This window comes from Gobio gobio, assembly GCF_949357685.1.
Source record: "Gobio gobio genome assembly, chromosome: 6".
NCBI classification, from domain to species: domain Eukaryota; kingdom Metazoa; phylum Chordata; class Actinopteri; order Cypriniformes; family Gobionidae; genus Gobio; species Gobio gobio.
In genome coordinates, this window is record NC_137102.1 from 47,021,863 (window position 1) to 47,049,424 (window position 27,562).

Genomic DNA, 27,562 nt, shown 5'->3' on the forward strand with positions numbered 1-27,562 from the left:
ACTATAAAGTTTTAACAGTCGCACTAAATTACTAAACGACTTTACTGCAATATGCGCTTATAATAAACAGAACCGCTGTACTGCTGCCGTGGACATGGAGTTATAGGCTGCATCCGAAATTGCATATTTCTCTATATATATAGGTGACCATATTTTGATTACCGAAAACCAGGACACTCGGCCCGGCAATGAGATACTCAAATGATACTCTTATTAAATTCAATACATTTAAAGTATACCCCCTCTGTATGGATAGAAAATTGTTATATTAGGGCCAGGACAGGACTTGAAAACAGGACATGTCCTGGGAAAACAGGACGTTTGGTCACCCTACCTATATAGGAGGCGAAAAACAGTATGTGACAAAAGAAGTATGTCCAAATTCACAGTACACAGTATGAAAGAGTAGGCAAAAGGTACCCAGATTTACTAAAGTGTGCATATGATGGACACTTTACTATCCCATCAGGCCATGGGAGAGGATTTCTGAATGACAGTGAAGCAGTGCAACTGACCCTTGTAGGTCACATGATAATGACAACATGGCGAATGTAGTGTTTGGATTACATTCATACTACACATTCATACTACAGAACTTACTTTTAATGTTTGTGAAGGAATTACTTATTCAAAATAGGTACCTACATACTCAAGAGAGTATGCGATTTCGGACACAGACATTCTTAGTGTGAACGGTTTTTAAAGCAAACACATATGGACTAAATGCCACAAAACGTGTAAAGGCCATATGGTTATTCAAATTTGACTCAGATTTCCCCCAAAACAGACTACAAATGGAACAATTGAAACAGTTTTGTTTTTGGTTGTTGTTTATGTATTGATACTCTTGTCAAGTTTAAACCCTGCTAACACAAAGTACACAGTATTTAAAGTATTGTTTAATACCGACACCTTGTCATAAATGATCTGAAGACAATAGAAGGGGTTAGGTTTATTTTTTGCAGTAATCAGTTCTGCCACAGCTTCTCTTATGCTGCCATTTAGATCATATGCCTGAAGCTTCCCACAGGTGATTGGTGCCACTCACTGACCAATCAGGAGGCGTCTCGCTGCCATTGCAAAGTTATTAACCCTGTGGCAGTCTCGGACTCTCCCCGGGGTCTGCTTACAGCTTTAATCTGACGCAAATAACTCCTTCATTTCCCTACCGGATCTCTTAACGGGGTTGCATTGTCTTCATTTAACCGAGGAGATTCTTTAATCGCCGTGTCGAGCGGAAGGCAAAGGCGAGAGAAAGAGAGAGAGAGAGAGACAGTCAGTATGTCTGACGACTGTGCCGTTTGTTTGCCAAACACCACCTTGATGCGTTACACAGTTACGCCGTCTGAAACATTGAAATGTGGCAAATTCAGGACCGACCCGTGGATATCTCTGTATCTAGTGCTGGTAAGTCTTCACTATATGCCTGCCTCCCTTTTAAAGTGGATTGATCGATTAATGTCGTTTTAATAACATAAAGGGTTGCTGAATGAGCGAGTCAAACTGTGAACTTGGCAGGCGAGCGTCAGCATATTCCCAACAACATTGTCACATCAGCCTGGAAAATAAACTCAAAATATCTCCTTAAATTAGGACTCTCCTTGATAACTACACTCTTTGATAAAATGTCGGAATTTTATGATCGCTCGCTATTTGTGGGTTGAAACAAAGACGACGGAGCACTTTTCGCGCAGGTTAAATATCTGCAGAAGGTTTGACTGCGGATGGCCGCATCATCTCCGCACATTAACCACGAGTCTACGTGTCATCCTCTTTAAAATCTCGCCACTATTCGTTTTTCGTCCTGTCAGATATTTTTTTATTGGTTAGCCGAGCAGCTTTTACATTCTCTTCCGCTCCGCGAGCTTCATATTGCACGAGCGCCCGTTGTTCATTTACGTAAAATCCGGATTTGAAGTGACATAATTGTGAACGGTCAAATGGATTTGCGCGAAGCGACCGAAAATGCGTTATTGTTCATGCTTTTAGCATGGTGGCGCTATTGCAGATTAGTCTTTTATTAATTTAATAGGGGAAAACAACACACAGCACTGTCCCTTTGTTGGTACAAGAAAGCTGTGTGCATTTGCACTTATGTCATAATTTGGCTGTTGTCCTAGAGATGGCAACACCGTCACCCTTGAGGTCAAGAGTATGTTCATGGTCAATGCTCATATGTCAATGTGTGTGACAGGGATGGACGGTGCCGGATGGATTGTTATCCCTCTGGAGGGTCAGACGGGTCCCCTGTGGGCGATGGCAGTCTTCTGGGAGTGGAGGTAAAACTACACTTGTGCTAGATCATATCTTCTTAGGTGCTTTATCTTAGACCCTTCAAATCAAACTAAACACATATGGTTACATCATATAATCTTGATGCATGTTTTTTTTAAATATATATATATAATTCCACGCTGTTAAATCTGGAGGTTTTATTGTTACTTGATGTGTTGTGGTCTTATTATGATGTAAGTGAAGGAGAGAGTATATAGGGCTGCTTTAGCAGACAGAAGGTGAATGGTGCATGTTTTTGCAGTGAAACATGATCTTGTGGGCGTCTCATTACCGCCATGAGGCACTTGTCTTTGTCGTTTCCAGTAGGAATAATATTTCTTAGATTGTGCTGTAACATCACTAAGATGAAGCTGGGGATAAATCTCCTTTTCAAGGAAAATTTTGGCTTTGTCATCTTCTTTGAACAGCATTTACACAAGGTCCACATGTCTTGTATTCAAGCTACATTGCTTCCCTGATGTCCCTGTGAAAATCAAGGGGAAATGGTGTCATTTATGCAGCTGTCAAATAATTTGATAAGTAGTACTTTAATAAAGCAAAGTCTCATGAATTAGGTCAACGACACAAACCAGACGTTCATCCATCTAGAGATGTAATGTCACTTCAGAAGTATGATTGCATAACTTCTATATCAAACTCTTATGACAAACATTTGCATGCTTTTTCGACTTGGTCAAAAAATATATGGCTATACACACGCACATGTATGCTTATCTTTGTGAGGACATTCATATAATGCAGTGCCTTATTCTAACCTTAAAGGGATAGTTCACCCAAAAATGAAAATTAGCCCATAATTTACTCACCCCCAAGTCATTCTAGGTGTATATGACATTCTTCTTTCAGACAAATAAAATCGGAGTTATATTACAAAAGTCCAGGCTAATCCAAGCATTAGAATTTGATTCATAGTTGCTCTGTTTTTGAAGTCCATAAAAAGTGCATCTGTCCGTCAAATAACGTGCTCCACGCGGCTCCGGTGTGTTAATAAAGGCCTTCTGAAGCGAATCGACGTGTTTGTGTAAGAAAAATATTAATATTTATAACTTTATCAAGTAAACTTTCGAACGACCGCATTCCATGGAAAAGTGTTGAATGTTGAAAGTGAAACTCAAGATGCGTACGTGACGTCATGACGAGCGGACCTGGTCGCGTTAGTCTTTCGATCGGCAGGGTAACTTTCAACAATCTTTCCATAAATTGAACAGGGAAGGCGGTCGGTCGAAAGTTTACTTGATAAAGTTTTAAATATGGATATTTTTCTTACACAAACGCATCGATTCGCTTCAGAAGGCCTTTATTAACACCCCAGAGCCGCGTGGAGCACGTTATTTGACGGACAGATGCACTTTTTATGGACTTCAAAAACAGAGCAACTATGAATCCAATTCTAATGCTTGGATTAGCTTGGACTTTTGTGATATAACTCCGATTTTATTAGTGTGAAAGAAGAATGTCATATACACCTAGGATGACTTGAGGGTGAGTAAATTATGGGCTAATTTTCATTTTTGGGTAAACTATCCCTTTAACCTAATTCTAACCTAAAGCCCGGGACACACCAAGCCAACGTTAAAGAACTAGCGGCAACTAAAGCCTACCGTGTTGTTGCCTCGCAGTGGCGGCGTCTCAAACACTGTACTTAAACACACCTAAAGGCATGTGCTTTCTTTGCCCGTGTGTTCGTAAATATCTGTCTATATCAGCAGGTATCAATAGTCTGTTTTCGTCATTTCAAAAAGGTTAACTGAAAATAGGACTGTAGATATACAAACCGTAAACAAAGCCGCGCTTGCTTTCCATTTGAATATCAATCACACTGATCACTTTCTTCATTCCAGTCAGCTCATGTTATTATGAACATATTCATGCATTTGAATGTTCAGGTAAGATGGCATAAAATTATAACAGCCTTCCATCTGTACCGTTTTGACTTCTTTGCTAGCTTTCAGCACTTACGCTTTTATTCTCTTGCACTGGCTCGTTCTCGTCCTCACCGACGACTGGCGTCCACCTAGAGCCAATGGTGCGGAACACACCTCAAAACTAAGCCCACCAATGCTCAAAACGGGCCGAGATTACCCAACGGGTGGCCAACCATTGGCTTGGTGTGTCTCGGCCTTAAACCCTAAAACCGTCTTAACCCTCAAACAGCCCTTTAAAGGGGTGTCAGAAAGTGTGGACCAGCCAAAAGGTCCTCACTTTACTCTTTGTCCTCACGCCGATTGTCTAAAACTCAAACTAGTCCTCGCATAGATAAATATACAAGTATATGCACCGACATTACCTTTCAAAAGTTTGGGGTCAAGTATAAAAAAAAGTATACTTTTATTCAGCAAATTTATCAAAAGTGACAGTAAAGATGTTTATAATGTTCCGTTATGACATTACGTGTATATTTTAACATTTATATGATAATATATTATTATTTATTTTTCAAAAATGTAAAAGAAACAAGCTTCTGTAGCTGGGGAAATTGTCTTTGTCAAGTAGGGCTGCACGATTGACAAAAATCATAATTGTCGCTTATTCCCTTGAAATTGCGATTTTTATTAATTACGATGATCGCAATTTATATTGAATGATGTTTTGAATAGCTTTATGCCATTGTTTGAAGCGACTGCATGCCACATTGTTATATATAAAAAAACAAGCTGAAAACACTCTTCCTGAAAAACTTTGACTTATTTTTCTATAGCCTAGCATTAAGCCTCAAAAGTAAAAAATACATTGGTTTGGTTTCTTTAAATAAAAAAAAGTATAAAAAAAATATACATGGTATTATAATGTTATACTAAATCGAAAAATAAAAACAATGGGGAAAAAAACTTAAGATAACCTGTGGAAAGAAAAAAAAAACATTAAGTACACAGACTTTTTTTTTTATTACATTTTATTGAATGATTACATAATTGTGGCATCTGTAATTGTAATCACGATTACAAATTCGATTAATTGTGCAGCCCTATTGTCAGGTCAAAGTTTATTTTTGAAATGCACAACAATACAGCATGCAACACATGAAGGAATCGAAATGAACTAAAATAGTGTCTCTTCTGTCATTAGGTCACCTGTTTTACCTTGTGGATTGAGTAGAAAATTAGAAAAGAACCAGCAGCCAAGTATTAATCGACGCTTTCTATAGACGTTATTAGTCTATTTACCCTTTTTGTGTCCTAATATCAATTAGGCCTAAAATTATATACATGCTAATGTACAGCGGGCAAAGAGATGTTTTAAAGAGGCGCGCTCTGCAAAAGGTATGGGAGTGTTTTTCACTCCCTCCCCCCTTTGCTCTTCGCGCTACAGGCGCATGCGTTGTAAACCCATGTGGGAATGGCTGATCTGGGATCGGGGGGTTGGGCCGCCCAACACGAGCGAACCGTTAAAGAGTGTTTTTAATGTCCGCCATGTTGGCCATGGCGCACTGAGCCTGGAATCAGGGACCGGAGCGCGCTGGAAACACACACCGAGAGAGTGCGACCGACACCCGGCCTCGCGCCTCCGCTCGCCCCGCCACCTCCACCGAGCGACCCGTGCACTGCTGGACACCGAACCGGCATCATCCATGAGAACTTTAATCGGACCAGTAGGGAACATTAGGGGATCGGATAGATTTATGCTGCATCTCGAAATATAAAGAAAAATGAGTAAACTGTCGTTTCGGGCGCGGGCGCTGGACGCTTCCAAGCCTCTACCAGTCTTCCGCTGCGAGGACCTGCCCGACCTGCACGAATATGCGTCTATTAACCGGGCAGTACCACAGATGCCCACGGGGATGGAGAAAGAGGAGGAATCGGTACGTTTTATTGCTTAGAATCATGTATTTTGGAAATAATTTCATTTTTCTTGTCAGAGGCGCGTCCCTTGCCTCTCTGCGCCAGTGTACACAAAATGGCCGCCATTTCTCCTGCAGAAACGCGTCAAATCTGTAGCTACCGTCCGATACGGTCGATGTTTAGTATATTGGGCCCAAATATTAAACGTTTTTCTCTTCAAATATAACCTCGGGTGTGATTACTACGCAGTATTTTTGCCGATAGACGGGTTACGGAGTACAAAGGAGTCACGTGACCACGGGGAAAGCCGCCATTTTGTTGATTATCTCAAGGCTCCGTGTAGGTGCAATAACGCGCACTGGGCCAAAGGGGGCACCAATCTCTGCACCCTTAAACAGAAATCACCAATTAACAGCAGCAAAACAATCAGTGCAGTATTTATTTCATACTTAAACTGTTCAAAGTGTCCATGCAAAGACGTTTTTTTCTTCTTCTAAAGAGCAATCGTATTATGGTCAGAAAAGCTGTTGTGTCAGAGAAAGCATTTTATATATATATATTTTTTTAAATTGCATGTGTTCTTAATGAAGATACACTGAGAGGCACTTACATTTATGTTCATTGTGAATGCATTAGTGTATGAATCTCTGAATTGACAGAGGAAGCATGTCTGGCCCTACCGGTCTGTTTAGGTGTATGCAGTGATCGGTTGGACTGGGGCAGGGGTGCACATGAGGCCTTGTTTTCTTTTCTCAAGGCGGGCAACTGAAGCTCTTGACATCTCTTTCATTTGTAGATCAACAGCATCATACAGGCAAATAGTACACATGAAATGAAGCACAGTCTCTTTTCAGCAACTACTAATGTGGAAATCTTTAGATCTGATTCATTAAACATAAATTATTTCCCCCATGCCATTTGTCTGTGTATTTGTATCTGTTTAGTTTCTCAGTTGTTGTTTTTATGCATAAAATCAAAGAAATAAAGCAACATGTTTTAAACTACATTGTTCACGTTGCACATCTTTGATTTTTACAAGTCTTGAATGAGAATTATTCATGCTTTCCACACTGGTTTATTAATGTGTGCAAATGTGCTGGGGGAAATAATATGCATGTAGTAAACATGTCTGTCTAAAAGTGAATGTGTTAAAATGTTAGATGGTGGTGTTAACTTCAACACCCTGGGACAGGTGTCAAGGCTATTCATGTTATGGTGTTTGTGTGAGATGCCAGACGAGTGTATGTGCTGCTGTCCCACTGTGTTTTAATGTTCATAATAATGGGGTATCAGGGACCAACGTTTAGTGGTTTGTCAATGTGGATTTTTTTATCACTGGATTATATCAAGCGGTTGATGTGGTAAATTAAAAAGTTTGGAGTAATTCATTATTTTTTAAAGTCTCTATGCTCCTCGAGGCTGCATTTTATTTGGTCAAAAATATAGCAAAAACAGCAATATTGTGAATTAAATTTTAAAATAACCATTTTCTATTTGGATTTATTTTAAAATATTACTCGCATTACATAACTTGCATTAGTTTTCAGCGTCACATGATCCATAATAGGGCTGCAACTAACGATAATTTTATAATTGGTTTTTTTATTTTTATTAATCGATGATAAATTATTATACATTAAAAATATATTTTTAAATTCAAATGAATCCTTTTGAAACTTTTATTCCATATCCTGCCCAATATAAAGCCTCTGAAAACAAATGTAGTGAATGTATTTATGTAGGCTATGTTGTACATATGCCAAAAAGGATTTAAATACAAACATTACATTCTTAACCTAAAATCAACTGATTGCTTACCATTTTGAAGCAGAAATTAAAATGACAAAATTAAAAATAAACAAAGCACAATGTTAACTTGTACGAGGTATTAGGAAAACGCATTTACTCGTCTGAACGTAATTATATTACATTTATTTGCTATTTTATCAGTAATGCCTTTACTGCTCTCATAAATGATTACTTGTAACATGTAGTACTTTAAACCTACACTTCATTTCTAACAAACAAAAAAATTATTTTAGTCAAATATTTTCGCTGAATCGAGAATTATTGCATTCCTATTCTACCGCGCTCTGTCTGTTTGACATGCACACACTGACACTCGTTCACTGAAATCTGTGATGTTTAACAAGATGCTTGTTGTCAGAATATGCAAAATGGAAATAACTCTGGGACTTTCTAACATTCAAGTTATGCGCTGAGGAAACGCATGTCAGAAGCTTTAAACAGGACACGCACCTGTCAAAGCATGACAGGGCAAGACACTGTAAATGCTTTAGTCTGAAGTGCTTTATAAATACAAATCTCATGTTTCGAACAACTTGGCTCATGTACCTTTCCCAGAGCAGCCGCTCTGTGTACCCCTATTTTCCATAAGTGTTTTGTCCACAGAAATGGGTTATACTGAACTGCAGACGTGACTAATCGATAATTAAATTTGTTGTCGATTTATTTTCGTAGTCGATAATAAACGATTTTATCGATTAGTTGTTGCAGCCCTACATTTTGATATGCTGATTTGGTGCTCAAGAAACATTTATTATTTTCAATGTTGAAAACCGAGAAGTGTCCGCAGTGTCACTGGATGCGGGGATGCGCCAATCCAATACCACAATTATTTGCCGGATCGGGTGTCAGACAGGACTGATCCAAATCCGATACTGTGCTTCTAATAATCTGTGTTATTGTTAAGCCCCAGTGCCCCACAAAAGGCACAAAAACATTATAAAGCATAATTAACGCTTTGCGCACTATATTAAGTGACCTGAAGCCATTCCATAGTTTAATGTGAGGTACAGATGAATATTTAAGTCATTACATTTTTTTCACAAATCCGATTTACAATTTAAATCATTTTTTTTCGTCTTCTTTATATATAGGCACCATATCTTTTGCAATATACAATATACATATCAAAGGTTTATGAATTGATATGCGGATAAAATTAACTTTTATTAACAGTAATGTGCAAAAAATTTGAGGGAAAATGTAAATATTCTGCTCTTATTAAATATAGGTTACCATTGTTCTTTTATAGTCTCACACTGAACTGACCAACAGCTTCAGTGATTATTCAAGAAATAATCTATTTTATAAAAAAAAAAAATTCACCTAAATTAAAACAAATTCTGGTAACACTTCTCACTCAGGGTAACATTATTAATAAAACTGGTTGTGCTTTTTGTAAGGGTGCTCTGATCAGGATTTTTGGAGCCGATCGTCGATCACAGGAAGCAGTATCTGCCGATACCGATCTATTTGAAGCCTTCTTTTTATCATGTAGAATTATTAATAGGGAATTTCAGACATTCATTCAGGGCCTGAATTTTATTTCTGACAATGGGGGAATTCCCCCCCTTAGGTGACTCTTGTCATATAAATGTATATAATTATCTCACTTAAATATTTGATCATGCAGTGCATTTGTTTTTAAAAACACATTTTCAGGTAGGTCTAACATTAAGAAATAATGTTAGGTAAGAAATACCAAAGACATTTAATGAGAAATCAAATGTAAATTAATATTGGTCTTCCCTGAATAAATTAAATTAGATTTAATCCTTACACTTAAGGTTGCAAAAGTTAGTCATTCAAGAGCAGTGAGTGTCATAAAGGTTAATCAAACAACACAAGACAAAGAGAAACTCAGACAGCAGCAGTTTATTCGACTGCTGTCACTTTAAGAGCGAACACGGATACGGTTACATGCAGTTGCACAAATGTTCACTCGCGAGTCACGACAGGGTTTACGTGCATACTCGTCAAGACGGTAATTTAGTACATACATTTGTGTGTATTTGACCATTTCAGCGCAATTTGTACTCGCAAGCTTTTTGTGTGTGTGTGTGTGTGTGTGTGTAGCGGTTTGAACACTGGCAAGACTTAAAAATAAATGCAAATGATACATTTTAGTGATGTGACACTGCCTCGATTGTGCAAGTGGCAAATCTTGTGTCAACTGTGCAGTTCGATTTTAGTGCAGATGCGATGCGCTGATGTGAAGCCATTTGAGCATTAGAGCACGCGCAGGCGGTGATTCACTCGCGAAAGTTTGTGAAATTTCGTCTCAGAATGGTTTCCTTTTGTGCCTTTGGTTGCAATACTCTTATCACATATGTTGCACTTCGCTGACTCGGCATCCACTTTTATAAGTGTAAGAAAGCTTGGCAAAAGCTTGGCTTTTGGAACTGAAATTTGGCACCGAAAGATAAATAATTTTTCGATACATATAGTATCAGAGTTTTTCGTTCGATACCATAAAAGTATCGCCGTTCGGTGCCCAGCCCTACCTGAGATGAATAATGACAACAACATTAAATCCATGTGGTGTTACTACAGTAAATCATGATGAATGTTGGTGATTTGTGACTGAAACCCCAGGGTTTTTCCTGGGTCAAAAATGGTCTTCGGTGGTGGCTGACAGACATGGTCACCCATACACTTCCACTAGATCTCGCAGTAGCGATGTTATTAATTTGGTGGTGAATTCAAATGCTTTCTCACTGGATCTCCCAGCGCTGTGTAGTATCGGTGAGATCGGCCTGTGTGTGAGCTCCCGCTGCCCTGTCTATTATTGCTCCGAGTTGAGAAACTTCAGTGCAGCTCAAACGAGTAGTGCGGTTCTGTTCAGACTTCAAACACATTTTGCAGCGGGGTATTGTTTGTTCTGCGACTGACGCGGACAACCCGAACCAATTACGAATGACACTGTATGTTGTAAGATGACACTGTCCTTGTTGCGGTGTATCTCTATGGCAAAAGCACGGGGGGCGGGCTGAGCCCATTCGGAACTACAGGAGGCCAGAGGGGTGTGTCGGCGGAGGTTAAAGAGAAAACCGATTTTCATTCAAACAAATCGACGTAAACTACACATTCGAGTTAATCGATAAAATCTATTTTTCGCCCAGCCGTACTTACTATCGGGTGTCTGTTAGATCACACCACTGGACTAGCGATTGTATTGTTCTTCACACACTCAATAAAATATTGCATGGTAGATAAATATTAATGTTTTACTATTAATGTATTAATGTAACTACGCATTATCTTTCCCTTTGTTTTTTGACCTTTTCAATGCGGACAGAGCGCTGTGCGCTGTGACTCCATGTTGCTTCAAGCGCATCATCCTGCGCACGGGATGCGCATACGCTTTGGAGCCTTTAGTATTATAATACTTTTGCGCAATGAAAGGTTATTAATAGCCTTTCTTGTTCTGCCATATCTATATGTTGCTGCCTCATTAAAAAGCTGCACTATACATTTAAATTTAATGTCTTTTAATTTGTTAGTAGGTATATAGGCCCTATTTCTATAAATATATTTACTTGTAACATTTTACCAGATTTAGTAATGCACTTATTCACTTTTATTTGTTCCCCACTAAATGTTTTTTCACTAAATGTTTAGATTTTATACAATTAATGTGCACTCATGAGTAACTTTTGCTGCTGAATTATCCACTAATCTAGATTATCCACCATCTAGTTTATAGTAGTATTTTTGTCGTAGATTGATCTTTTAAAAAAAAAAAAAAAAATTATAATGATGTCTGTATTTAGTAGATTGTGTTTAACACACAAAAGATTTATTTATCAGTTCAACACACTGAGGTATAGAAATTCTACATAGAACTTTATTAACAACTGCACTGGTATCGGGTTGGTTCTGAAAAAATGGAATCGGTGCATCCCTAGTTTTTAGTAGGGATACACTGGAATTTCTGCCATCTTATGTCAAGTTAATATGTTCTATATAATAATTAAAATTTAATGGGTTGAGAGATTGACCTTGTGTTTGCCATGTAAATAGCCGTATTGTTAGTATAATAAACAAACAAACAGCACAAAATAAACATGGGTTAAGGCCAACGGGTATGTTGAAAGATATATTAGAACTTACCAAAATGACTGTTTTATGTAAACACTCAGTGTTTCCACTGGAAAGACCTCCATAAAACAGATTGTAGGCTATACAATGTCACTTAATGTCACAATTACCTCAAGAAAGCCATTTTATATAGTCCATAAGCTCATTAGTTAGCTGTAGCTAGAAGCAATAACTCTAGAGAAGAGCATTTTGCTAAATGTCCTGCATTACATATTCATTAGGCTATATTTTACTTAACCTGTTAGAAATGTCTTCATAATTTAATATAGGCTGTTTGAATAAATCATGAAAACAAACAAGTTTTTTCAGTTTATTGTTGTGTAAATGCCTTATGTGCAATTTAAATGTTTGTACAACTCGGTGTTGGCTATTGGAGTGTTGACGATTATATAAGTTTGATTTAATTGAATTGACTATTAATGTATTATTTAGTTTTGTTTTCGGCCAAGTGCATTCCGAATTTTCGTTTTCGGCCCAGAATTTACATTTTGGTGCATCCCTAGTGTTTATTGCGCTATCAGTGTTCTGTGCTGTTTGACTGTTGTTGTATCTTCTGGCCACTGTGCTCTTGCACTGATGTATTCCACTTTTTGCGATGCTTTGAGATTAGGGATGGGCATTTTCAAAACTATTGTATTTCTCATTAAAAACATTTTAAATGATTTTTAACGAGGTTTTTGTCACCATTTCTGAACAAGCTTATGATTAGCAAATGTACACAAGCTTAAATTTTGTGTCTTAAGATTTTCTTTTGGTTGAAAACAAAATATATTGAACAAAAGCATTTAAGCTGAAGCAGAGCAAACTGAAAAAAATGCTAATAATGCATCCTGCGGCAGTTATCATGCAGAATGTACATATATGTTCATCAGCGTATGGTTATCGTGTTTATATTGTTTCTCATGTTCATGTTGAGGGAAAAAAAAATATCCACATGCTCGGTGGATATTCTTCCACCGAAGAATATCGCTCCACTGACAGACGTTGCAGGGACGCAGATAACTCTGTGCTTAGTGAAGTTTCTTACAGAGCTTTGTTTTCTGTTATTAAACGCGTCGTGAATGCAGTGATGGACAGCTGTCCTCATTCATCTGATGTTTGGATTTCATGTGATTTTCATGGTGGTGATATTTATGATAACTCAGCTTCACCTGACAATGTTTCCACACGACATGTTGATCGATTTGATCAAAGTAATTCCAAACTTTGCTGCGCCTAGAGGCAGACGAAGACATGAGTTTTTGTGCGCTTACGATATCACTGCATTTACAGCCAGCAAAGCAACATGTGTAGCAAAATAATAACAATAATTACAAATAACAAGTACAAAAAAAAATCAAATATTTGGCTATTCGTGCTCACCCTTATTTGAGATGTATTGCATTTATCATGTGCTATTTCTTCATGAATTGGATGTCAGTTACAACAATATGCTTTTAAGAGCCGTCTTGCTTATATCATTGTGTTTGTGTATGTATTAATATAGGCATTCTTTTGCACGTTTATGCATCGGTACTTGTTTCCATATTTTACATTTGTGTGCATCATTTATTAATTATAGAAGATATAACCATTATGCACATTAAGACAGTCTGAAGCTCAAAACTGGTGAAATCTGGCAATTATCCAACAACATCGTAATGCGTGATGTATTCAATATGAGATTATTAAAATGTGCATGCTTTTTTTTTTTTTTAATGCATGATAATTTGTTTTGTTAGCTAGCTCAATACAATTTTTAATTATTATATATTTATATATATTTTACCATTTGAGATTCTATTTGATATGCTGGTGTAGATGAATTTTGGTCCTTTATGCTTCCCTGAAATGAGTGTGAATCTCCAAACAATATCTTAAAGTGGTGTCAGTGTGTTTATGATAATCTTAGTATTTAGTCACATGACTTATCACCATTCAGCCAAACCCCTCATAAACTTGCACCTTCAGTTTAATTAAATCTTGTCTTTTGTTTTTCTTTATGTAGGAACACCATCTCCAGCGGGCGATCTCTGCTCAGCAGGTGTACGGGGAGAAGAGGGACAACATGGTGATTCCGGTCCCAGAAGCTGAGAGCAACATCGCCTACTATGAGTCCCTCTATCCGGGGGACTTCAGGATGCCCAAACAGCTCATTCACATACAGCGTGAGTCATTCAGCGTTTACCCAGACCAAATATCTCAGGTTCAGATTAAGGGCTTGAGGTTTGTGTGTTCTTCACGCCTTTTACTACTGACTTTACTGAGCTGTGACCGGAAAGGGAGAAAACAGGAAATTATAAATTTTTAGCATTTTTAAGAGCCCTTCAAAACCAACTTGAGCAATGGTAAACCATTGATTTTATAATTTAATAAAATAGTTTGTCTACGAACGCAAGACAACATGACAGCGTTTTTGCATTTGTCGTTTATGATGTAGGGGGGAGAAAAACACAATGGCTTCCCTGATTGTAGCAGCTTCCATTTTTATTACAGATATATTCCATTAATGTCCCAGGAAGTGACTGTTTGGTTCTCTTCAACACATGGGATGAAAACGCTGCTTTATTTGCAAATGTTTTATGCGATATGCCAATTTTTGCCTGCAGTAAAACTTGGATTATTATGGTTTTGGTTCTGTTTTGACTTGTTGTTTCCTACTCTCTCCAATCTACTCTTGCAACATACAGCGTTCAGTCTGGACACAGAACAGCCGGATTATGACCTGGACTCTGAGGATGAGGCATTTGTAAATAAGCTGAAGAAGAAGATGGATGTAGGGGCCCTGCAGTTTGAAGAGATGATCGACCGGCTGGAGAAAGGCAGCGGACAGCAGGTACCAGAGGCGGGCAGAACTGGGAATAGTCAGAACTGTAGATGTCATTAAAAAGGCAAACTCTAGATTTGGATTTTAATTGTGTCTTTGATCTTGAGCCTGTTTAAGTGTTTTGATCTCAAGAGGTTCATTTCAGAGATTTGTCAGATGGATTTTATTTGATGACTGTTAGTGCCTTTGTAGAAACAGGTCATGACAAAGGTTTCATGGATTCTGTAAAATCACAATAATACAATATAAATAGTGGATAGCTTTTCATGTAATTAAAACATTTTTACATTTGCTTATTCATTTGACAGATGCTTTTATCCAAAGTGACTTGCATTGCATTGAAGGTATACGTTTGATCAGTTTATGCATTCCCTTGAAATTAAACCCATGACCGTGGCGTCGCTAGCCCTATGCTTTGCAGTTTAGACTACAAGATTGCTTTGAATTGATAACATTTGCAGATGTTAGCTATAACATGTTTTGCTTGCTTGAGGAAAATGAAGTGTGTATTTGCTTATATTAAGCATATTAAAGCAATTTGTTTGAATGCATGAACTGTTTCCTAGACTGCACTAGTGTTTCTGTAAGGGCATTCTTGTTCTGCAGCTGATTTACGGGTAAAATTGTAAGCTCGGTAGAGGTAATGATTATTCATAGGCCGATGTATAAGCCAGGCCTGTTGATCGGCAGTTATTAGTTTGTTCTGATCTATTTTCAGCCTTTGTGAATGGACAACACACCATCTGTTTCAATGTATAGGGAGTCAATTGTGACCTATTATTGTTTGAACTGAGTCAGGGCACAACAATAGGGATATCGGCCTACTGTTGTTGTCACCACATCTTACTGCAGCTGTTCATGTGCATCATGTGTTTTCTGTGAATGGAAGTCTTGCTGCCTTTCAAAGATTTTTGGGTCAGTCATGTTTTTGATAGTCTCTTATGTTCACCAAGGCTGCATTTATTTGATTAAAAACTACACTAATGACAGTAATATTGTGAAAATATTACAAATTAAATTATTACAAAATATTTATTCTAGACTCTGGAGCAGCCATTACTCAAGTCTTCAGTGTCAAATGATCCTTCAGAAATCATTCTAATATGCGGATTTGCTGCTTAATATTTTTGTGGAAACCATAGTAAATCGTTTCAGGTTTCTTTGATTAATAAAACCTTTCTCTTTTAAATAAATGTTGTTCTGTTGAACTTATTACATTGTAGATGTCTTTATGGTCACTTTTGATCAATTTAATGCACCCTTTCTGAATAGAAGTATACATTTTTCTTAAAAAAAAAAATCTTTACTGATCCCAAACTTTTGAACATTGCTTTTTTTTTTAAATCTGCTGCTTTAACTGACTAACATTGAATGACTTGACATGCATTGAATTTGATAGTTAAGGTCCGTTCACAACAAGAACAATATTATCTACATTAGAATCTACACCAGCAGCCAACAACTTAATTTTTGTTGTTGAAGTTGCAAATGAAGTTGCATTTTTGCACACTTTGAAGTCAATTGATTGTAATTTGACTAGGGCTGGATAAAAAATATCGATTTCTCAATTTCAATCTATTCTCATTAAGAATCGATTTGGCATCCTGTTTTCAGTTGATGAATGAACAGAACTTTGTAGTGCCCCTCGAAAAAATCGCAATAATCTTTGTGCTTTGTTACTTTTGATATGAAACAAAGTCTCCGATTTTAATATTACGTCCATTTTATTACGAAATGTAAAAAATAAATACCGTTTTGGTGCTGTTTAATGTGGAATGACAGATCGCTGTAGATCCTCAGTTCAAGAGAAGCGGCAGCGCACAGCACATAATTTCCTCCGCTTTAATACCAGTTACAGTGTGAAATAAACATGAATGAACGTCTGAAGGTATGTTAAGATACATTGCAACTTACCAAATCCGTATGTCTCATGTAATCGCCCAGTTGGTGTTTCAACCACGGAGCGACATCAATAAAACCCTTGTAAACAATGTCATGTAACGTCACATTTACCTCAGAAAAACCATATTCAGTGACCACAAACTCGTTAGTAAAATGATCAGGAGCAAGTGAAAATCTGATCCAAGAAGAAAAAATCCTTGAGCCATGACAGCCTTTTGACCACTACTAATGATATTAATGTTCATTAGCCTGTTATCTTGATATGAAGCTTAATTAGAAACATTCTTTCTCTCAGCCGGTGTCTTTGCAGGAGGCTAAACTCCTGTTAAAGGAGGATGATGAGCTGATAAAGGAGGTGTTTGAGTACTGGAGCAGGAAGAGGAAAGCGTGTCAGAGCGGCGCTCTCATCCCTGTCGTCAAACAGGAGAAGCGTGACGGCTCCAGCACCAGTGACCCCTACGTGGCCTTCAGGCGCCGAACGGAGAAGATGCAGACCCGAAAGGTAAGAGGAAAACACTCAACAAGGAATTGACTCTGTTTATAGAATAACAAGAGAAAATTTACAAGATTTCTTCCTCTACAGAATCGGAAGAACGACGAAGCTTCTTACGAGAAAATGCTGAAGCTGCGTAGGGACCTGAGCCGGGCCGTCACCATCCTTGAGATGATCAAGAGACGAGAGAAGAGCAAGAGAGAGCTGCTGCACCTCACGCTGGAGATCGTAGAGAAGAGGTACATGCACATGTTATGCATCTTCTCATTTGTGGTCCCAGAGTCTTATATCAAGAAATGTGTTGAAATTGCAACGGGAAGTTTGAATGGGTCATAAGACTAAATAAAATATTGGTCTTAAATTGTTATGTCCAGACTTTAAAAAACTTTTTATAGTGAATATATTTATATTATATTATTTTATATTATATTTTATTATAACATTTAGTTGGTGAAATATATTATATATTTCCATTAGTCTCAGACACTTTCAAAGAAATTCCTGGTATTTTAGGTTGCTTATCCCTGGAGTGTGTATTGTTTGAGCTCATGATGTGTTTGTGTGTGTGAGTAGGAACAGCATGGCTGATTTCGGAGGGGAGGTGATGGCAGAGGTTTTGGCTCAGAGAGCTTTGGAGAAACCAGTCATCCCTCTGATCCCAATCACAAACAGCAACCAGTACAGACACACAGAACACGACCGGGACTACAAGATCAAGGTACACAAACACACACTTGGAGATCTATGTCTGGGCCAGTTGGCTTCCCCTTCTGTACATGCACTGTTGCATTTCAAAAATGTATTTTGTGTTTTGCTTCTGCTAAATCATCTTAATATCTGTTTTTGTTCAGTTAAACTCAAGTACAACAGAATCATTTAGTGATCAGTATTTAATAAATGGCTTGTGTATTTGTTTCTAATGTTCGGCTGTAGATGGATAAGCCAGAGGTTGTACGGCAGAAACGAAAGTATGAGAAGAAGGCAAAGCCACTGCCGTTTGCAGGCTCTGTTCACTCAGGCCCGGCAGTCTTTAACACTAAAGACCTCAATCAGTATGACTTTCCCAGCTCAGACGATGAACCCTTCTCACAGGTACACACGCGTTAAATCACAGACTCATGGAAATCCTTTTTGGCTTTCTTGTTGTAACACACTTTTCATTTCCTCAGATGTTCTCTGGTTCTTCAGAGGTCGAGGAGGAGAACGATCCAGATGGTGTGTTTGGGTTCAGGAGGAGAACAGGCTGTCAATATCAAGCTGTACGTTGTGATGCATCTTAATATGCATTAATTGGAGCAAAAAAGGCTGCAGTCTAGGCCACGTTTTATTAAATTATTCTCTATTTTCTCTCAAAGGTGCGTACAGGACTCGTGAGTGGTTGGCCCTGGTCAGACCCTGTTGAGGGCGGGGTAGCAGATGTGCGGTATCGCTATTCTCTCACCATGCTCACTGTCCCGCGGCGATGCCTGGGGTTGGCACGGCGACGAGTTGGCAGAGGGGGCAGGTGAGTTAAGCCACTTAACTAACAGAACTACAGTTAGTATTATCTCAAATATTTTCAAATGAAACATTGCAGTTCATTTGTATTGTCATTTTTAAGAACTTTTAATTTGCAGTTCATTTGATTGAATTAAATCACATAATTATTTGCCCTGAAAAATCTTAAAGATAATGCAGATTACATAGCAATTGAGCATGTAAAGATTTTGGGCCCACTTTATATTAGGTGGCCTTAACTACTATTTACTAACATTTAAATTAATCATTTGATTCAATGCACTTAATGTGTACATGCATGTTTTTACATTGTACTTACATTTTTAAAAATACCTGCATTTAATTACATCTGTAATTAATTTCTGTTATTACATTGTTGACACTTCCCTTAAACCTAACCCTACCCTTAAACTTACCCATACCACCACACCTGTCCCTAACTTTACCCATATCCCACCTTAATATCAGCAAATGTATTTTGCAATACAATATGAACAAAATAAGTACATTGTACTTATTTTTGATGCAAGTACATAGTAGTTAAGGCCACCTAATATAAAGTGGGACCAAGATTTTAATAAAATTGTATTTGTTTTAAATTTGCTTGGAAAATAGTTTAATTCAAATATGAATTATCTTTATTTATAATATGCAATTTAATTATTATAATTTGAATGATGGATTTGTAGTATCTTCATTTATTATCTTCATATTAATAATCACAATTAATATTGTGATTTTAATTCCGTAAATTTGCACTTAATCACGTTAACATTTACTGAGAAAATACAAATTATTTTAATTTAATATCACTTGATCAAATATAACGTCATATTATTGCAGTTAATTGCATATATGTGCAAATTAATATAAAAGTTAGTACAAATAAATGATATTTCTAAGTAAATATTGTGCAATTATTTGTAAATGAAAATTGTAATTAATTGGCATATAATGCAATTCAGTTCAAATATTCTATTATCGGCTGTCTTAATTTTTTTTTAAGTATCATATATACATATATATATATATATATATATATATATATATATATATATATATATATATATATATATATATATATATATATATAAAGCCATATTCACTCTGCAAGCTGAATTTCTTTTTCCCATCTGTTTGTAGGGTTTTATTGGACCGAGCCCACTCCGAATGGGATACTGTGTATCATGGGCTGGACCCGGATTCCCCCGCATTCCCATCATTGTCTCCCACCCAGCAGCCAAGCATGGATACCTCACACACCAGCACAGATACCTCTGCCCCCTCCTCCACTTCACCTGACCTCACACAACTCCTGCTCAATATCAAAGCCTGTCGCTGGAGGCATTTCAAGCCTCGGACGGCACCGCCAGACGATCCCGACAATCCCGAGCACTGGTCTGCACGGAGACCCCGCCGTGGCTTCCTCATCCGCCCAATCAGCACGCTTCAGACGCAGAGAGGCACCGCTTCCTACACTAGACCACCTGCCCCTCCACCCACTCCAGGTAAGTCCACTGTTGCCAAACAGTTTGTGTATAGCTGAGGGGTGTGCTGATCAGATACTGCCATTTTTTGCCGGATTGGGTATTGGCCAGATGAGACCGATCCAAATCTGATATTGTGCGTATACTATTGTTATTATTATACCACACAAAAGGCACAAAAACATTAAAAAGCACCATAAAGTTTTGTGCACTATTCCAAGTTTTCTGAAGCCATTAAATAGTTTAATGTGAGCTACAGATGAATATTCAAGTTCAGGTAAACTCCCGCTGCGGCTGTCAGTCATTCTTCATTCAGCATTCAAACTGTGTGTCGTATTCGGTTATGACAGTCAACACGATGATTCAATGTTCCTGTTATTATACTTAATCTGTAGATAAAAGTCTATGGTTTTGCATTAAAGGACTTAATCTGGCTGGAGTTATTGCTGTTTCACTTTCTCCCGGGTGTGTTAGATCACAATACTGGAGTAGAGAGCACTATAATTTGTTCTTCATGCGCACAGTAACTGAAATTTAAAACTGTTAAAAGAAAAGGCAAACTGTTGCATAAATGTATTACACTATGCATCAATATCTCTTCCCTTTGTGCTTTGAACTTTTCAATGTGAAGCTGCCGCTGTGACTCCATGTTTCTTTTAGCGCATCATTCTGCGCACGGGATGCGCATAAGCGATCTGTGCCGCTCTGTATTGGAGCCTTTCATATTACAATACTTTTGCGCAATGAAAGATCATTAATAGCCTTTCTTGTTCTGTCCCATCTATCATATGTTGCTGCTTCGTTAAAAAGCTGAGCTATACATTTTAAAATAAATGTCTTTTTAATTTTATAGTATATATTTACTTGAGTCAGCGTGACTCAAGTATATTTTGAATGTCTACCAAGCCATTGTTGCACTGGTGCACAATTATTTATTAAATAATACAGACACGCATGTAGTGAATTGTTTTACAAAGTTAGGAAGATGATATTTAAGTCAAGCCTGATGCCTTTCACAAAAGAATGATTCCGGTCTCTTCCACACAATGAGGCATACTTTATTTTAGAAAAAATAAATGTAAAATAAACATGTTCCTTATTATGTTCAATTGCCTGCGCTGGTGTGTGCGTGTGCGGCTGTGCGCGAAAGTCGAGCGGGAGCCCTTTAAAGCGGTTTACCGCTGAACCGCGGGAATTTCTTGCTTTTCAACCGCGGTAAGAAGAAATCCATACCGTCCCAGCCCTACTCTGTATCAACCGATACTGAATCCCAGGTATCGGGAAAAGGGTCAATCGGATCATCCTTAGTATAGCTGCTTATCTCAGATTTGTTTTATCAAGGCAGAACCTTTTATTTACTCTAGTTTTGTAAGAAGTTAAGTTGCTTTTAAAAGGTGGGTTGTAAACCACTTCTGGTACATAAACCTTTTTGCCTTATCTGAGTTCACCTATGAAATGTTAAAATAACTTTCATTAGTATAATTTAATGTTCGATCATGTTAATTGCCCACGTCAATATTCTCCATTAACTGTTTTTGCGTTCTTGTCATGTCCTGGATGTGACATCACTGATCTTTTCTCTATGGTCTCCTGCAGCTTTCACCGCAGAGCAGTACCAGCAGCACCAGGAGCAGCTCACACTGATGCAGAAACAGCAGCTTGAACAGGTTCAACTACAGCAGCGGGCCGGCAGCACAGCCGTCACCACAAACAACCCCCAGGTCAGTCTTCTGTGACAATAGATGTCCAGTGTCCATAAAATCTTTTCTAGTGCCTCACATCATGTCACTACATGTTGATGTGAGCAAGAATTTGTTGATGAGCTTTCTGATTTCGAATGAATGGTTGTCCTCTTTACATGGGACATTTTAAGACCTTCTTCAGTTGTTGTCTGAGGATATATTAGTTTGCACACTACACTGGTTTATAGTGTTTATAACTACACTGTAGGGCTGGACGATTAATCCAAAAGTATTCGAAACTGAAATTTAGAACCTCTAACCGACGTCATTTCCCCATTTCGGTTTAAGTCACGTGACTCCGCCCCGTCAGTCACATCAAGTGCAGTTTGCAGGCACACGGAAAAATTCAGGAGCAGTTATCTTTTTTTTTTTTATCCAATCTGGATGCTCAGAATTACTATGGTAATTATGTTTTACAGTTTATACAGATAAGTTAATAGTTGTTCTTATATGCGCTGATACACACACAGATGGCGAAGGTTAATTTATCTGTATCTGATGTAACGGCTTAGCCTGACGTCGTCATACTCAATTCTAGTCAGAATATGAGTCTGATACTGCTCCGTTGGGCTGTGATTATGGGGCGTGTTTCAACCGAACCAGGAAAGACCTCAATTGGATAGACCTACAACCAATCAGAGCAACGGAGCGACCGAGCGACGCATAACGTTTGTAGTCAAATGTCAACAGAACTCAACTGCACTGTGTTGCCAAGTCCACGGGTTGAAGCGACCCCAATTATGTGTTATACAGACCCAGGAATGCGAATTTTAGCAGGCAGTCCTTCCAAAATAACACATATTTTACCCCCCAAATGCCTTTTTTTCCCGGAGAACCCCCCTGGAAAGCGTTTGGGCTTGTTTTTGGCTAGTTTTGAGGAACGTTAGCAATTGGGCGGGTTTTGTTGTAATAACTTGGCAACCCTGTCTGCACGCACACTGGAATAAGTAGCCTAACGTTAGAAGAAAAAGATGAGTGTAAACGAACTTTGCCGGTGTTGTAAAAAAAGAATTTAAGGATACACAGAGTACTTACCAACACGATCATCATTTCTGAGAGAAATAGTGAAGGTGAATGCATATATGAACAAGTTCTCCGTTTAGGATTAGAACAAATTCAACCCAAGCGCCTTTGATGACGTGGATGATTACGTTACTGTTTATCATCTGTCCATCATCGTGTAAAGCCCACCCTGACAATTTCATTGGTCCGAACAGCTTCTGTTCGGGCATAATTACTTCTCTACGGAGCAAGTCCAGACTGAACTGCCCGAGTAAAAATGTTGTGGGCGGGGCTATGTTCGGCTGGCATCCAGGCTAGTAACGGCTAGAACAAACAGAAATCTGTAAGAAATGTTACGACCCATAGACAATAACTGCTGAAAGTTTCCTTCAAGTATTTTAAAATCAACAAGAAATGCACTTTTTTATTAGAAAAAAAAATCCCACCTTTTAATATTTGAAAATATTTATGGTACAAACCTTATCAGTTAACTATGAGGGCAAAAAAAGAAGCAAAATAATTGTTCATTAATCGTAATGGAAGTAAAATGTTCAGTTTATCGATTCATTTGATTTTAGGTCAAATCGTTACAGCCCTACTACACTGTTTTGTTTAATGCTGCCGTTTCTTGTAATTAAAATATCACCAGTATTGATCACAACATCATGGAAAATGTGTTTTAATGGATAAACCAGTTTCAACCTTTACAGAGCTGCTGTTTTATCATTTTCAAATGTATATAGTTCAATTATTATAATTTTTTTTTACTTTCTATATCAGAGTTTGGTGTCAAAGACGATAGATGCTGCCAGTGCTCAGTTTGCTGCCTCTGCACTGGTGACTCCTGACCAGCTGATGGCGCTGAAGAGTAAAGAGGAGGGAGTTGGTGTCAATGGAGTCGTCTCAGCCTCAGGTTGGTCTTTTAAACTGTACACTTTCACTTTGGGTTCCTATGCATTTACAGGCTATTGCCCCTATTTCACTTTCTAAAATAGAAAATTAAGAATTTAATGAAAATAAATAAATCAAAAGCTGTTCAGTGATTCTTTAGTGATCATCAAACACCACTGAATGAATTCAAGGTGCACTTTTTCATTATGCTAAAATTAAGGTTATAGGCGTTTAAGGGTTTTCCTCACAATATCACAAAATATACAAACTTTCATGTGTGCACAAGAAACTCTTAAACTTGGCATATAGGACAATGCACAGACACCTATTGCGCCATCAGCCCATTTTGCGGTGTGCGTTAAGCTGATCTTTGGCCTTACGAAAGCCAAGAGAACCTTGAAATTCGCAAATGGGACAATGCACATCATGTTTGTGTCATGGTTTCTCTGCCGCCACAGAGCATGTGCTAAATTGGACATTAGGCCTTTATATTAGAGGTACTACCCTATGGAAAGCCACATTTTGAGCAAATAGATCCGTTAATTCCGGTGCATTCTTGCTCTCGTTTTCTTCATAGTAAGATGGCAGTGATGCACCATCTTACATCTTATGGAAATGGGTTATAGTAAGCCGCGTTTCCACCGCAGGAACTTTCCCCAGGAACTAGGGACTTTGGGGTGGCTCTTTGCTTGTTTTGACCTCAGCTACCGGGGTCTAAATGAAGTTCCGGGTAAAAATTTCCCTTCATAACATCCCTGCTTGCAAATTAGTACTGGGTGGGACTTGGATGTTGAACATACTGATTGGTTGGATTAACGCAACATTTTATTTCAACCTAAAAGTCTGTTGCGGTGCGTGCAGTGAGTTGTTTGCTATTAGAAAAAAAATTGTTTAAAAGGAGTTAAAAAAATAAGACCGACGGACCATCGACGAGGTTCAGGCATTATTAAGCTTCTATGCGGAGGACGAAATCCAGTGGGAACTGGAAAGTCCTGATCAGTCCTATGTCACCGGACTAATCTTCATGGCACTTTAGACCGCGATGGAAACGCAGACAGCAACAGCTCTGGGGGAAAAAAGTTTCCTGGGACAAATTGTTCCAGGTCATTTCGGTGGAAACAGGGCTGTATATATAAAACTACAAATCGTAATGCGTAAGCGCATGTGAATTTTCTCGAGGGCACAAAAAAAGTTTCTTGTCTGCATGCAAAAGTGTCTCGTCACTAAGAAATTTAATGAAAAAAAAATATATATATATTTACAGATGACTGTGCTATATCCCAAATATAAAGCTGAAAATTATGCTATATGAACCTTTTATGTTTAATATGGTCTGAAAATCTACAGAGAGGTTTGGAAATTTGAGTCTGGAAAAGTATGGAATTTTGAAATGGATAATTTTTAGGAACCCTTGTACAATATAATGCATATAATGGTTTATTTTTGACTAATGAACTTTAATTATGATTTCGCAGGAGTCTATAAGAGCTTACATCACCCAAGCTCTGCAGTGTCGTCCATCCTTCCATCTGCCAGTCCTACCTTCACCTCATCCCCCTCTCCCGCTGCTGCCACTACCACCACCACTAACAACGGAACCTCCTCGTCCAATCATCACGTCAGCACAGCTGGCCCCGCCCCTGGCCAAGCGCTGGTGGGCGGGGCCGTGAGAGTGAGCGTGCCCTCACCAGCAGGCACCTTGAGCGTGCGGCAGCTGCAGCGTCAGCTCACCGTTCCCGCCTCTGCCCTAAAACTCGCTGCCAACGCCAACAGGCCCATCCCAAAGGTCACCACAGGGTCAACTACCCTCGATATGGGGCCCAGGTGAGAATCTGTGGTGTCAAAGGAATATTCCTGATTGAATGGAAATTAAAAGTAGGGCTGCACAATTCGTTTAAATTTTAAACTCAAATTGTGATATGGTTTAATGCAATTATCAAACTGGAAAGGGTGTGATTTAATTGTAGAAATATGTGCTGTCTCTACTGTTAAATGTAATCTTTACTAGGGATGCACCGGTTGACCGGCCTAAAGCATTTATACTGTCTTTAAAAATAAATAAATAGAGTTTTAATCAGCTATAGCATGGTCGGTTACAATCAAATTCCCCCTTGCATCCTTTCAAATGCCATTTCATGTTTTCTTTTGTTTTTAAACTGTTGTAGTGTGATTTACCGGTTTAAAGTAATGGGTTTAATTTGAAGTCACATAATTCGTTGTTTTAATCGAATTTGTCTTGCAGGGAAAATCACGATCAAGAGAAACCGCCGTTGAACAGTCTAACAGACAACACAGTCGCCATGGAGGTCACGTAGCCCCGCCCCCTCAGCCGTTCACACACCACCTCTCAATCGAGGCGTCTCCTTTAGGTGCTATGCATCGTAGCGACGCTGTTTCCGTGGCAGCCGTTGGGACTTAATTGCAATGCTCATTCTTTTTTTTTTTTTCAAATTTTGTTACTGTTAAAATATCAACATCTGTAAATTATGAAATATGGAAAATATTCTATGTACATACATATTTGTAATACTCCCCCTTGTATATAACATTACTTGAATACAGAAATTGTTCATTTGTGATGTTTTGCACTTGGGAAAAAAATCAGAAAAAAAACTGCGATTTTCGTAGTGTTTGTGCGTGTGTGTCTGAGATTGTGAATGTTCAAGTGTTTGTAAGACTGTATCTGAATGTGTCACATGCATGGTGCAAAACCTGCTGTTTTATCTATTTATTGTGAGGTGTTTACAGTTTTTTTGTTTTCCCCCTTTAATTTTTTTTTTTTTTTAATACACTGTAACCTCCTGGGTTTCTGTGTGTGTAGCTAAAGCAGTTGTATGTGAACATCTCTTGTTGGAAAAGCAGCAGGGGTTCGTCTGTCTGTCTCTCTTCTCTTTCTCTCATGTGGCTGCTCCCACTCCACTCAAGCACTATTGTTTTTTTTTTTTTGTTTTTTTTGTTTTTTTAATCAATGCTGCTTTTGTATGATTTCTGAGTCTTTTTTTCTGGAATCTGAGACCCTTTTCATTTGGGGTTTGTGAAACTTAAAAAAATGGGTTTATTTTTATTACCTCTGTTTTTGATGACTGATTGTATGTCCCCTGTCTGTTATTTGTGTGTAACAGTAGTTCATAAGGGAGAGGACTACAGTGACATCTCAGTATGTTTCTTTATCATCATCATCATCATTCCACTTTATATGAAAATAAGGAAAATGAACAAAAAGGGACATTTTGTTTCCTGTAAGACTTCATGGTGGCACCCTTCCTGTGGGGCCAGCATGAGCTCTCTTCTGTGAAGAGGACGGTACCTCACAAGGCTACTCGTAGTTGTTGTTTGTATGTACCACAATCTGAATGCCCGTTCCAATGGCATCATCTATCTTTGAGGTGTTTTTTAGTCCCACCTGGAAGAATGAATTTAAAAGAAACTTATATGACAAATGTTTAATAAACCCAGGGCATTAAGTGTTTGACCAGCATAACTCACTGTGTATTTTTTTTTTTTTACAATTACAACTTTCTCTTCATCATCCATGCAGTTATACAGCGTTTCTTCCAAACTATCATTGTTCACACTGTTGAATTAGTGGATTTACAACAGCATTTAGTTACAGGTGTGAGTCTCATTCACACAGCAATTTACAGTAGCATCTGGAATTCTAGGCGTTTCTCAATGTCAAGGAAGGATCCGAGGATGCTACGTCATCGACATCCGTCGAAGGGCTGTTCCAATGTTGAGGATCCTTGGACTTTCAAACAAGG

The 27,562-nt window shown here is 38.2% G+C and overlaps 1 protein-coding gene across 4 annotated transcripts; it reads left to right on the forward strand.

Moving 5' to 3' along the window:
- The first annotated feature begins 1,072 nt into the window (after positions 1-1,072).
- On the forward strand, positions 1,073-27,332 carry epc1b (enhancer of polycomb homolog 1 b). Of its 4 annotated transcripts, XM_079818882.1 has the most exons (16): positions 1,073-1,407; positions 2,195-2,279; positions 13,969-14,128; positions 14,651-14,796; positions 15,096-15,131; positions 16,985-17,191; positions 17,273-17,421; positions 17,756-17,900; positions 18,116-18,274; positions 18,352-18,441; positions 18,538-18,686; positions 19,823-20,187; positions 21,763-21,887; positions 23,691-23,823; positions 25,277-25,625; positions 26,044-27,329. In XM_079818882.1, exons 2-16 carry the CDS (start codon positions 2,211-2,213, stop codon positions 26,114-26,116), a joined length of 2,355 nt encoding a protein of 784 aa, XP_079675008.1. In that variant the 5' UTR covers positions 1,073-1,407; positions 2,195-2,210; the 3' UTR covers positions 26,117-27,329. The 4 variants fall into 4 exon arrangements, with proteins under 4 accessions (XP_079675008.1, XP_079675009.1, XP_079675007.1 ...); XM_079818883.1 differs by lacking the exon at positions 15,096-15,131; XM_079818880.1 differs by lacking the exons at positions 1,073-1,407; positions 2,195-2,279 and adding an exon at positions 5,696-6,094.
- The last annotated feature ends 230 nt before the right edge of the window (positions 27,333-27,562 follow it).

What these genes read in the sequence shown, in the direction of transcription:
- epc1b (XM_079818880.1), top strand. Translation starts at nt 5,942, where the DNA reads ATGAGTAAACTGTCGTTTCGGGCGCGGGCGCTGGACGCTTCCAAGCCT. An exon ending in TGACTTGCATTGCATTGAAG is followed by an intron (nt 15,132 to 16,984) that starts GTATACGTTTGA and finishes TCTTTCTCTCAG; the next exon opens with CCGGTGTCTTTGCAGGAGGC. An exon ending in ACCGGGACTACAAGATCAAG is followed by an intron (nt 17,901 to 18,115) that starts GTACACAAACAC and finishes GTTCGGCTGTAG; the next exon opens with ATGGATAAGCCAGAGGTTGT.